At 38.3% G+C, this 13,120-nt stretch overlaps 1 protein-coding gene across 2 annotated transcripts in view; it reads left to right on the top strand.

The window, feature by feature from the left end:
* The window catches only part of LOC126426723 (zinc finger protein 99-like), a 156,772-nt gene extending 147,465 nt beyond the window's left edge, over positions 1-9,307 (top strand). For both annotated transcript variants that reach the window (XM_050088643.1, XM_050088644.1), the window contains one exon: positions 5,616-9,307. In XM_050088643.1, the coding sequence (XP_049944600.1) occupies positions 5,616-7,359 (1,744 nt within the window). In that variant the 3' untranslated portion in view covers positions 7,360-9,307. The remainder of the gene's footprint in view (positions 1-5,615) is intronic.
* Positions 9,308-13,120: the final 3,813 nt, after the last annotated feature.

The following is a 13,120-nucleotide window of genomic DNA, read 5'->3' as shown; positions in this document are numbered from 1 at the left end:
TTTATAATCGTGCTTGTTAGAAATATTAAGCTGCTGCAAATATTAAGCTGCCTAACCACACCCTCGGAAAACAGCAAAAACTTTTAGAAAGTCAATATTATATACGAAAACTTTGCTTTTCTTGTAGTTGCACTGCTGTATACTAATTTAAACCATGTGACACGAGCTATGCTTGGCTGATGAAAGCACGTCACAATCTTGATTGCGGTGCTTTGGAAGCTACTGTGATGTAATTGTTGGAATTTGTGTTCATACTTTCGTCATACAAAAATATGTAGTATACATGTTTCCACGCATCAAAGATCTTTCAGAAACGCTTTGATTTTTGCTAGGTTGAGATTCTTAAACTTCCAGAAAGTTCTAAACAGGTTTATAAACCCAAAACCATTAAAGGGATTGGTAAGGTTTACAGCTCCTAGGGAAACGATATCGTATTTTAACATGGGAAAATGTACTTCCACCCAGTGAACAGTTTTTCACCCTAAACAACGCGTTTCTAACTGTTAAATCCGGGAATTTTATCTTGTCTGGATATACACCCAGTTAACAATGTTTAAACCTTCTATAAGAACCGAAGTGCCTATTGAGAAGAAACTTGTGCACAGGTGGTACAGTAGTTTTATCAGAACAGCAGCACTGCTTTGCAGGAATATCATTGAAATAAATGGCTGAGAAGAGGCCCCATGTCAATAAATGTGTTAAGGAATACAATCAAATTTGAAGTAATACATGAATTAAGCGGTGCAGCAAATTCCCATAGCTGTTGTTGAAGTTGCTTTTAGCTACAGCCGACCATATAGCAGATGGCTCAAATTCTGCACTAGGTGCTAGAGTTCGTTCTCTCTCTCTCTCTCTCTCTCTCTCTCTCTCTCTCCCCCTCTCTCTCTCTCTCCCCCCCCCCCCCTCTCTCTCTCTCTCTCTCTCTCTCTCTCTCTCTCTCTCTCTCTCTCTCTCTCTCTCTCTCTCTCTCTCTCTCTCTCTCTCTCTCTCTCTCTCCCCCCCCCTCTCTCCCCCTCTCTCTCCCTCTCCCTCCCTCCCCCCCTCTCCCTCTCCCCCTCTCCCCCCCCCTTCCCCAGCGCGCGCGCGCGCACACACACACACACACACACACACACACACACACACTGCCTCTGACTGTGCCTTCCCCCAGTCAACAGTTAAAAATATTTTGTGGCACATTTTACACTAGTATCTCGATGTGGCTCAGAATGTGCTGCTAAAGAAGCCCCAAGATAGGTTACAATGCTGTGACTTTGCCTTCATTTTTGGCATGCATGGAAATGGTGACTTTTGGCTGGGAATATTCTTTGGATCGATAATGCATATTTTACTCTGCACCAGGCTGTGAATGCACAGAACTGTCACATATGGGGTTGTCCTCCCAAGTCTTGTGCAGGAACATCCACTGCACTCAGCTTACATGACTGTGGCATGATTTAACTAGACCCTTCATTCTCAGTCGTGGACCTGTTTGGTGTACAGTGACATCTGAACTTTATAAGGACCTTGTTATGCAATATGATTCCAACATTTCAAGAACACAGGTGTCTGCATAATTATATTGATGGGGTGGCATGATATGTCAGTTGTGTAGTGAATGATTGGTTTCATGAAACATTTGGTATGACCCACATTATATCTAGGCAGTTTCAAGATATGTGGCCTTCGAGATCCCCTGGCATAAATTCATGTGACATGTGGATGTTGGGATCTGTGAAAAAGTATTCAGGATGTATCCAGATAACCCTGATGAGAAGGATACCATATGATAAGAATCAACCTGATTACAGTGGATATGCTGTAGGCAACTATTAACCAAGTCATGTCATGGATACACCATGTAGCAGTCATTAGACCATTTTGAACACGTAACTTCTGGTCATATGCTAATAAACGTACCAGAACCACCATTATCATTGGTCTGATCGTTTCTCGTCTTTTTTCCTCCACTGATACCTCATTCTCACTGCTTATAGCGCCATATTTTCACCTGGTGGCGGCAAGTGAAAAATTATTTTTCAGTGTACTCAGTGAGGATACAAGTAAATGAAGATCTTACAATGTTAAAGCATCCTGCAAAGTATAGAGCCCACACTGCAGCACCCAGAACACTGTCAGTTTAATTATAATCACGTAAAATGCCTTGGATCGACTTCTTGTTATGGAAACAGGGTGCTGTGCAAACAATTTTACCCTCAGTAAATTCATAATAAAGTTGCTATGACGTTTTGCAGAGATACACTCGTTCTATGACTGCTACTCAGCAGGGGTTTTTATCATCAGCTTGTGTTTATTATTGTTAATCACAGTGTAATAATTATGGTGACTTCTGTCAGTGTCTTTTACAATATGCTGTGTGTGCCACATCTATAACCATTCAAGCCAGCCTGAATGGACTTATTATTCTCCACGAGTTCTGTCTGCAGCTCGTGGTCTAGTTGCTAGCATTGGTGCTTCTGGATAATGGGGTCCCAGGTTCGATTCCTGGCTGGGTTGGGGCTTTCTCTGTCCAGTGACTGGGTGTTTGCGTTGTCCTAATTATGTCGTCGTCGTCATCATTATTGTTCATGACAGTGGCTACATTGGACTGTGTAAAAAAATTGACTGTGTAAAAATTGGGACTTCGTACAGGTGCTGATGACCATGCAGTTGAGCGCCCCACAAACGAATAATCATAATCATAATCAACCCAAATCACCATCATAATCCATGAGTTCTGAAAGTAAGAACCGTACTTCAATGTATGTTTTGGATAAATGATTTATGAAGGTCTGGGTGACTGTAATATTCATTAAGATTGCATGATGGAAATTGGTGATACAGATTCAGAAATTGGTGGTGGTGGTGGTGGTGGTGGTGGTGGTGGTGGTGGTTGTGGTTGTGGTTGTGGTAGTGGTAGTAGTGGTTGTGGTGGAAATGATAATGATACGACTATGTCCTCTGTTATCATGATTCCTACTTTTATGGTAGGGGAAACTCAAATGGAGAAATGCATGACCCAAGCAATGTTTGTGCTAGACAATGTAACATTGCTTTGCAGATTCCTGCCCTGTGACTTAGTGTTAATGTGCTAATGTGTTCAGTAGAAATAGAGACATTGCACAAGAAATCAGGTGTGCTTTTCCCTCAAAGTATTTTAGATGCGAGTCAACAGTGATGAAACAAGATCTTGATAATATAAAAATGTTCAGAAAAACATACCTTCTTTGCAGGATATTGATATTTCTGAGATAAAAGCTTTAGTAGGCTTGCTTGTATTCACAGCATTCTCCAACCCTGGCATCAAATGCATCTTTCCTTAGTAATATTTTCACGGTGGTGTAAGAAACGACCTGCCTGGGTAGCCAAGAGAACTATTGCCCTGCTTCCTGGTTTTGTGTAGGCGCGCCAACCCCATATCAAATCCGCCCAGTGGATTAACAACAAAGGGCCAGTGTGCTGGCTAGCTTGGATGTGGGTTTTAGGCAGTTTTCCACATCCCACTAGATGAATACTGGGCTGGTCCCCATGTTCCACCTCAGTTACACAGCTTGCAAACACTTGCAGACATTCGCAGTCTCCCATGGGTTACACTGGACGCAGACAGTTTCAGTACATTAATTCTGTCCTGGGGGGGGGGGGGGGGTGTAGTCTTTGGGAGTGGCAATCCCATTGTAATACTAGCCTACATATGCAATGGCACTTCGCAACCAGTTTCAGCTGAAAGACCGACTAAAGGTGGCGAAGTCCCATTAATCTCCCAACCTGAGTAGTTGTTGGATAGAGGGGTACAGGAGTAGATAGATAGAATATAAGAAACGATTTTTGTTCATAATGACAGATCTTTGGTTTGAGAATCGAGAGGAGGAGGAATAGAGTAGAGGTGACAGCTATAGTGCCAAAAATTTTATCAAATGTGGTGCAAACCATCAGCAGTGTCACTGTCCAAGCTGTAGTATGTGTGTTGATAAAATACATGCGCACTTCCATCATCACTGCATGAATAGTTCATGAATGTACCTGCCACAAAAAATGTTGTGCGGTAAAGATTAAGGATATGACACAAGTACCCAGTATGTACACAATGCTTACGTGGAGGTCTCTAAAACAATTGATAAGTAATTAACATCAAAATTTATGTATTGTTGAAGTTTTCCAGATAATCTGTTTCTTATTCTCGTTTGTTTATGGTTGACTGGCACAGCATAAAATTCTAATTGTAAGTTTTATTTCTACTAATTTGAGAAATAGAAAAGTAATTGTTTGAAGCCTTACTTGTATATTTTTTTATTTCTTTCTTCATTATGTATATTCTGTTACCTCACTTCGATATGTATGAAAATACATGCTGTAACTAATTGAGTTAAAAAAAGTTACAATATTTAGTGATTCAGTTGTCAACTTCTGGAATCTGACACACACCATGAAACCAGTTACATTAAAAAAAATCGCGTGATCCCAGTTAAGAGTTTAAAAACACTCGAAATTTACCAGATACCACGCCAAACAAAACTATATACCCAAAAAAATGCAAAACAGTCAAAAGTTACAGTCAGAACAAAAGAAAACAAGGGACAATGCACACCTTCAGTACTTCGTAATCTTTCATGTCCAACATGATGCACATACTGGGGACCTGAAAGTCATGACAGTTCTGTTCTGGGTTAAAGGGTTTGTGGCAGGTGGAATAATGGGACCCAGATACTATGGGGGTAGCTCATCCATCAGCTGTTATGAATGCCATTCAATATGTAGCATCAGCCTGCAGTGTTTAATAGGAGATAATGTGGCAATTTATGTGTGTCCTTCAGTCAACGGTGTTCTGCAATGTCAGGTGACCAGACGTTGGGAAGATGTAAAATTTTTCAAAAAGGCTCACTGCAAATATTCTTTTCAGACAGTATCTCCAGTTGTGCAAGGCTTCATATGAGTTGCAGTGCCAAAAATACAGTCGTGGATTAAAACCATCTGCAGGTGTGTCATTTACATTCATTCATCAGTATGCAAATTTTTTTCCCTTCATTGATGTGACATCGATTCTTGTTCATGAGCAGTCATTACCACCTGATTAACATCCATACTAGATACCTAATCAAAACAATGAAGCCTGCACTAGTTCTTGACTCATGGGGAATCATACGAAACAACATCTGTTTACGAGGTGAATTAATTTATCATTTCCAAAGGTGAAAGTGTTTGCAAAAAGAAACATTTAAAAATTATTTCTTTTAACCAAATCTTAATTACCTTGAACTCAAGAACCTTGAATTAAAATGTGTAACATACATTTCAATACATTTAATAAATTGATGTAACATTGTATTTTTAAAATATTCTAATACGTGAAAGTGAATTATTTTAATTCTTATCTAAAAATTTCAGATCAAATTGTCAGTGACTCGCATTAACCATTATTGAATTCCCTCTTGTTATTTTCGTTTTAAACCACTTTTACTTCTTCAATTCCTTCCTTCTTGTGGAATATTATAATTTTAAATCACTGAGAGTTACTGAAAAAGTAATTTTGTATGTACTTTTATGACTTGCAGCTTATAGTACTGGATTTATGGACACTCAAATATTGTTTCTTTGTTGTATGTATATCAATATTTAACATTCTCCTCCTCATTCTTCAGATTGACTCAGAGTACTGGTGGAAGCTGTGGCGTATCATGTGAAGAAAATTGTCACCATAGACTGGTCCACGATGAGTTGGTGATAGACATGGAAAAGTCAACACACGAGTTTGGTACCGATACAGAAGATGGGGTTATTCATAAAGAATGCTCAGTTGCCACCCAATATGACTGTAGTATGAGGAAAAAGGAATTACGTGTATATAGCTGTAATTTCTGCCAACAGAGCTTTCTTTCAAAATACAGACTCATAATGCACGTGTTTATGCACATTGATGGCACACAACCACCTTCGTATGTTTGTGAGTGGTGTGGTGAGGTGTTTCACAGTAATGTTAGTTTGAAAAAACATTTGAGAATGAGTGAGAATTATCAAAATTTGACTGTTGGCAACCATGGAAAATACGGCTTTAGTGATGAGCATCAAAGCATTATCTTCTTGGATAGTGAGCCAGAAGTTTCTGTTGCAGAACATAATGAGCAATCTTCATATGAGGAAACTTGGAAAGCTTCAAAGAAGTCCTCTAATGACATGAGTAACGTACATATGACAAATAATGCAGAGAAAACAAGTCATTATGGAACTTTATCAACAGCTGTTAATATCAGTGCCCAGGCTAATCTGCTTACTGCAAAAAGAACCGACAAATGTGGTATTTGTGGCAAATTGTTTGCTAGGTCAGGTGATCTCAAAAGACATGTCTTCATACACACCGGAAAAAGACCTCACAAATGTGATATTTGTGGGAAATCTTTCGCTTTGTCGAGTAGTCTCAATAAACACGTATTAATTCACACTGAAAAGAAACCTCACAAATGTGAGATTTGTGACAAATCGTTTGCCCAGTCAAGTCATCTCAAGACTCATATTCTAATTCACACTGGAAAGAAACCTCACAATTGTGAGATTTGTGGGAGATCTTTTGCTTTGTTTAGCAATCTCAATAAACATGTATTAATTCATTCTGGAAAGAAACCTCACAAATGTGAGATTTGTGACAAATCGTTTGCCCAGTCAGGTCATCTAAAGAAACATATATTAATTCACACTGGAAAGAAACCTCACAAATGTGAGATTTGTGGGAAATCATTTACTGTGTCAGGCGATCTCAAGAAACATGTATTAATTCACACTGGAAAGAAACCTCATAAGTGTGATATTTGTGACAAATCGTTTGCCCAGTCAGGTCATCTCAAGACTCACACATTAATTCACACCGGAAAGAAACCTCACAAATGTGAGGTGTGTGGGAAATGTTTTACTTTATCAAGCAGTCTCAAGAGTCATATATTAATTCACACTGGAAAGAAACCTCACAAATGTGAGATTTGTGGAAAATCTTTTACTATGTTGGCCAATCTCAAGCAACACGTATTAATTCACACTAGAATGAAACCTCACAAATGTGAGGTTTGTGACAAATCGTTTGCCCAGTCAGGTCATCTCAAGACTCACACATTAATTCACAGTGGAAAGAAACCTCACAAATGTGAGATTTGTGAGAAATCTTTTACTATCTTAGGTGATCTCAAGAAACACACGTTAATTCACAGTGGAAAGAAACCTCACAAATGTGAGAATTGTGACAAATCGTTTACCCAGTCATGTCATCTCAAAAGACATTTGTTAATTCACACTGGAATGAAACCTCACAAATGTGAGATTTGTGGGAAAGCTTTTGCTAGGTCAGGCGATCTCAAGACACACATTCATACACATCAGAGAAAGGTCACACAAATGTGATACTTGGGGCAAATCATTTGCTAGATCAGGTGATCTCAAGACACATGCATTGGAACCCATTGGAAGAGGACCTCACAAATGTGATATCTGTGACAAAAGTTTCACTCAAATGGATTTTCTCAATACACATACATTACTTCACATCAGAAAGAAACTACAAGTAGTTGTTAGTTTACGCAAATAGGTTTTCCTGGTTGGTTCCCTCAAGGCCTATAAAGTAATGGTTGTAGCATGGGGATAGTAAATTGTAATGCCTGTGAAATATCATTAAATGTGGTATAATCGTGAAAAAACGTGCAGTGTGTACTATAGAGTGGTAACAGATAATTTGACAATATAAAAATCCATATCTGCAGCTTGAGATGTTAAGAAATTCTATAACTAAATAATCCAAAAACATGAATCAAATGTCTTTTTGTCATTAACACTGCTACTTTTTCCCATCAATCTTGACACAAGAAGATTGTGAATTGTGATAAATTCTTACCTTTGTCAATAATCATAAGTACCATACAATATTCAGTATAAGGCCAAGGAAATGTGATGACTTGTTGCTTATTATTCCAAACATAGTCATAATGTAATACTTGTAACTCTGCATTTTAGAAACAGTGACAGCAAAAGTATATTAATAGCACTTCCTTCACTCAGGTTAGTAAACTCAACACTGGAGAAACGTGATTGTGGCAATTATTTTACTAAGCTATGTTTTCTCGAGAGAATTGCTGTATGTGTCATTAATAGTGTGTACATTTATGTTCTGTTAGTACTAATCCTGCATTAGTAAACGTAACAACAAATATAGCAACCTGCTCACTAGCATGTTTGTCCACCTTTGGAACACAATACATCGACAGTTCTACATGATGTGGACTTGACATATCGTTTACATGTTTCTGGATATATGTAGCAAGATTGTATTCCACACGTTCAGATCATCTAAATGGTGTGGTCGAGACATCAGTGTTAGTTGCCATGCTATTCAGACCACTGTGGAACCCTTCTGCACATGTGACAAGGACAGTTGTCCTGCTGAAAGATTCCTTCACCATGGGACAGCACATCAGGAATGAAAGAATCTATGCAGTTGCAATAAAGGTCACATAGTCTGCAACTTTCACATTTCCTTAAATTACTACCAGATGTCCCAAAGGAGCCCAAGTGACACCCTATGTCATTCACCTAGATAATAGTATATCTGGAAGTGACAACTGACCTGATGTGACAGGAAATGTCACCCATCCTGTTCGTTGACATTTGCATTGACCTTCATTCCAGCCTCCATGATCACTTGCCCACTGCAGTTGCAATTGAAAATTTTGGTGGATGGGTATGGAAACATACAGTGACCATATGTTGCAGAGCCACACGTTGAAGAATGTACATTGAATTTTGAGTTCAAAAACTAGTATTGCTGCTCCAGCGTTGTTAACCATCATTGGATATTGCCACATGTCCAGCTTTACAGAGCAGCAAGCCTCTGATCTCCATGATTTGTGATGGTGTAGATGTATTACAACTTTTCATAAGGTTATAGATTTATCACCTTTCATCCACTTTCCACAGATGTTCACAACAGTAGCATAGATCCATCCTACCAGCTTCATCACTTTTGAGGTGCTAGTTCCCAGCTGCAATGCGACTGTAACTTGCCCTTTGCTGAAGTCCTTATGTCTTTGGATTTATATGTTTGCAACCCATCTGTTTAGTAGAATAATTCCTTGTTAATCTCTGGTCTGCTTATAGACCCGTATTCTACTTACTGCGTCATGTGCATTCAACATGATGGCAGCATTTAATAATGTATAAGTTCTACACAAAATGAAATAGGTATTTGTATACACAACAACAACACTTGGGACAGCTCAGAATGCGAGTACTAAATATTTCTTGTGCTATATTCAAAGATGTTTCTACTGTGGATATTTTTCTTAATTTGTGTAAATAAACATGAGGTTTTTGGAAATGTGTGCTTTTGCTTCATTTTTTTATTTCAGAATGATTGTTTTTATTTTTGATGTCCTACCTATCTGTTATTGGTGAAAGTGGTTTAGTATATCACATCATATGCATAACAACTGGAGATAGTTATAACTAAGTGATTGGCACTGTTCTGTTTTGCTACACTTTACCTATGACACTTCATAGTGATATGATTAGATTTCCTTCTTTCTCATGATAGGACATCTGCAACTGCTGTATAGATTATTCATAATGGGCAACATCCACATACATTTGTATTAAATATTATTTTCCAATAAAAGGAAAGAAAAACTGCCCTTCTGCACAATAGCCTTATATTCAGATGAATCTGACAATACACTACTAAGTATGGCGACTATACATATTATGAATATCTAAGAAACAGTAAAATTTGTAGTAACATGTTAAAAAAGGTACACAATATGGACTGAATATCTATATGCATCAGCTAAAGATGGGTCATATAGCATTTCTCTGGTACACGAGATGTAAGCAGTGGTAGAGTGGAAAACCACCCAAAGAACTGAGTCTACATAAACACTGTACATACCCATAAATTAAAGAGTGTAACTGCACCTATTTAAATAATAACCTAAGCTAATCACGACAGAATAAACTATTGCACAAGAATTTTCAAGTACAAGTCAGTTGTAGGATGAGGATCTAGAAGTACGTGGAAATCAAGCACATTGTATAAAGAAACAACAATGGAGAGGGCTTTGAAACAACTGACAGGTGTTTACATCAGGACTTTAGCCCTAAAGCCACTAACAGACTGAGAGGCATAGTGCTGGAGAATAGGATGGAAGGGCACCTCTGATCAGACTGAAAGCTGGTTGCCAAGAGTTAGCCAAATTGATCCCAGCTGTGCCCTATGGCCCTATGTGACCATTAACAGCTGTCTGATTGGTTGCTGGATAGTTTTCTAGAAGCTTTTCCTCACAAGTGATGCTTCTTGGAAGTGTCATCCCATCAGCATCCTCACTGTCAGAATGGTATGAAAGTAAACAAGGCATATACAGTGTTAACTGGTACAGAACCTGCCCCTGCCTAGCCCCAGGTCTGCAGTGAAACATATTTCATAAAGTGTTTCCCACTCAGTCTGTCAGTCTACCACGCACTCTTCACTCCCCCTTCAGAGCAGCAGGCTAATTATTTAAAAATTACATAAGTAATAGTTTAGTGTTTGAAAATTCTCCTTTGGATGGGTAGCTCTTGCTAAGGGATGCAACATTCTAATAGCGGAAACAAAGAATTTCTAAAATGTAGTAAAAAAGTGAACAGGAATAGGAAACTCAGAAGTATTTAAGAAGTTGCAGATAATAGTACAATAATTTACGGGTCGAATTGGCAACATATTCAACCAACTGAGATGATGCACTGGTACAGTGGTGTGGTAGTGCAGAGGCGACAGGTGGGCCGACCATATACTGAGCCAGCAGGGACAGCACGAGGGCTGTCAAGATGCATCAGCTGGGCAGTGGCTAGGTTGCTGCAATGGTGATGCCTGTGGGGAGTAATGGAGTATTGTGGTTGGGAATGACATCATTGGGGCCAAATGTTGTTACCAGTTGTGAAGGTCTAGCATCGCAGATCATGAAAGACTGTAACACTGCATCAAAGTGGTGCATCAGCGAAGGCTGGCTGGGTATTTCAATACAAAAGGAGGTTTAGCTCAATAATATTGATAAGATTTATTACTTTTCCTATAATGTCTGCAGTTTGTAGTATAAAAGTCAAAATTACAAAGTTATTGAAGGATACATTACAAACTGATTATATATCCACAATAAACTAATATCATTAAGACAACTGTAACACTATCATTGTTTTGTTAAGTCTTGTTTCATGCACTTAATTGATACTGATTGTTAAATCGTACGTCATTGGTTTGGCCCTTAACTAAGTGGAATGTAATGCTCTCCCATGCAACGAAATACGCAAAATGACAAAATTATACAATAGAAACATACTAATACATATTAGCATCCCATCTCCTAATGCTTAGTCGTAAACGAGAGTCATAACTGACCTGCGCCAGGATCCAAAATCCACTTAAGTATAAAATTACGCAACAGAACAGATTCAGAGGCATGGTAGTAGGGACAGGAATAACAGGGAAGGGTTAAGAAAATAACTGCAATGATATGTGACTACAGAATTTCTCAAGCAGTACAGGATGACTGTCATGCATTAGCAGTAGTGTAAGAAGGCATGTCATTGAGCAGTTGTCTCTATTCCTCCTTGCTTACTGAGAATGAGAACCAATGACTACATGCATTTTTTAGCAGATAACCAGGGTAAAAGAGGCTAGCAGAATTTTCATTATCACCTGCCAGCAACATAGGATTGTCTAACAGAAAACTGGTACAACCATGGATCCATGCATACATTTATTCATTTCTGTGGTGTTGTATCAGAATTATGTCCATTTGGACATTTACCATTTGTAATAAGGGTAACTACAACCAAGTTTTGTGGGAATAACTCGTTTGAATTCTGCCTACACATTTGAATAGAGTTAGATCCAGTAGAGGCGCAACTACAATTAAGAAATAATACTATATTACTTGGCCAGTAACTGTCGCAGTGACAAGAGCAGTTAGCCCATCACCGTGTAATTAGAACAATCAATGCATCTGCCCTTCGTTGCAGAACCGTAAGTAATTCTTATTCATCCATATGAAAGTGATGCTGCTACTGTTGTTTGAAAATTGATTGGCTCTTAACTTCATTTAGAACTGGGCATAATTAAACATTACCTTTCACAAACCGTTGCTGGGAAACTACATTTGACGCATTCTGTGTCTTAAGTGCCTTTCAGGTATCATTGTTTGGTAATGAATTTAAGTCATTTGTGCAACACAAGTAGTGTATAATTCAACTTATCTATGCGTTGATTCTCCTGACCGACCATTGATACCCCATATTTTTATATTTATATATTGTCATGCTGGATCTATGGTCTCAATATGTAGCAGTGTCTTCTGACAATGGATTTATCTGTGATGTTCAGAATTTCATGTGTGAGGTCTATTGTAAATTAGGTGAAGCGTCGAGGTTAGTGTAGTTTTTAAAAGCGTAATACATTTCCTATAATGGCATATGGAAAATTTGTAGCCATAACTAGCTTGTTTCACCACATCAATCCACATGAGGTATGACATATTCTACCACAAATTACGAGGACCAGGACTAATTTTTGTTGTTATCCTTTACATACAAAGAATATAGATTATCTGACGTGCAAAGGTGCTGCCAAACAGTAATGTATGCTACACTATATGCATGCATTGGCCTGACTACTAGTAAAATGTTACAGTGTGAGTTATTCTTTGTTTACAAAAGGCTAACACAACTTCGAGATAATACAGTCTTATACATTATAACTTCCCACTAGTGTATACTACGAGAGTCTTGGGTAATTTCAAATAGATGTGGTTTTGAGATTTTAGGCGATTATGTCAAGTACATTACCTCTGTAGGTTACTCTTTGCATGAATTAGTCTTTAGAGTTAACTCCAAACACTTGATGTAGAGGCCCTCTGGTCGTTGCAAATTTGGTTCTTAACTGTTATAAAATGAATGCACTTATCTCTTGTCTCTTCATGTATTTAATTAAGAAGTTTACTTGCCTATTGTGGACAAGAGAACTATGAATTCCAAAGTAAATTTTGATAGTAAAGTGGAAATATGGTAAGTGAAAATTAGGTGTATGTGTTTTACGTACGAAACTCGGCAAAGGAAAAATATGTATTGCTGTAAAGAAACCATTCGA

This window comes from Schistocerca serialis, chromosome 11, assembly GCF_023864345.2.
Source record: "Schistocerca serialis cubense isolate TAMUIC-IGC-003099 chromosome 11, iqSchSeri2.2, whole genome shotgun sequence".
NCBI classification, from domain to species: Eukaryota; Metazoa; Arthropoda; class Insecta; order Orthoptera; family Acrididae; genus Schistocerca; species Schistocerca serialis.
Note: the sequence above shows the minus strand (reverse complement) of the source record. Positions and strands in the feature narration are given on the sequence as shown.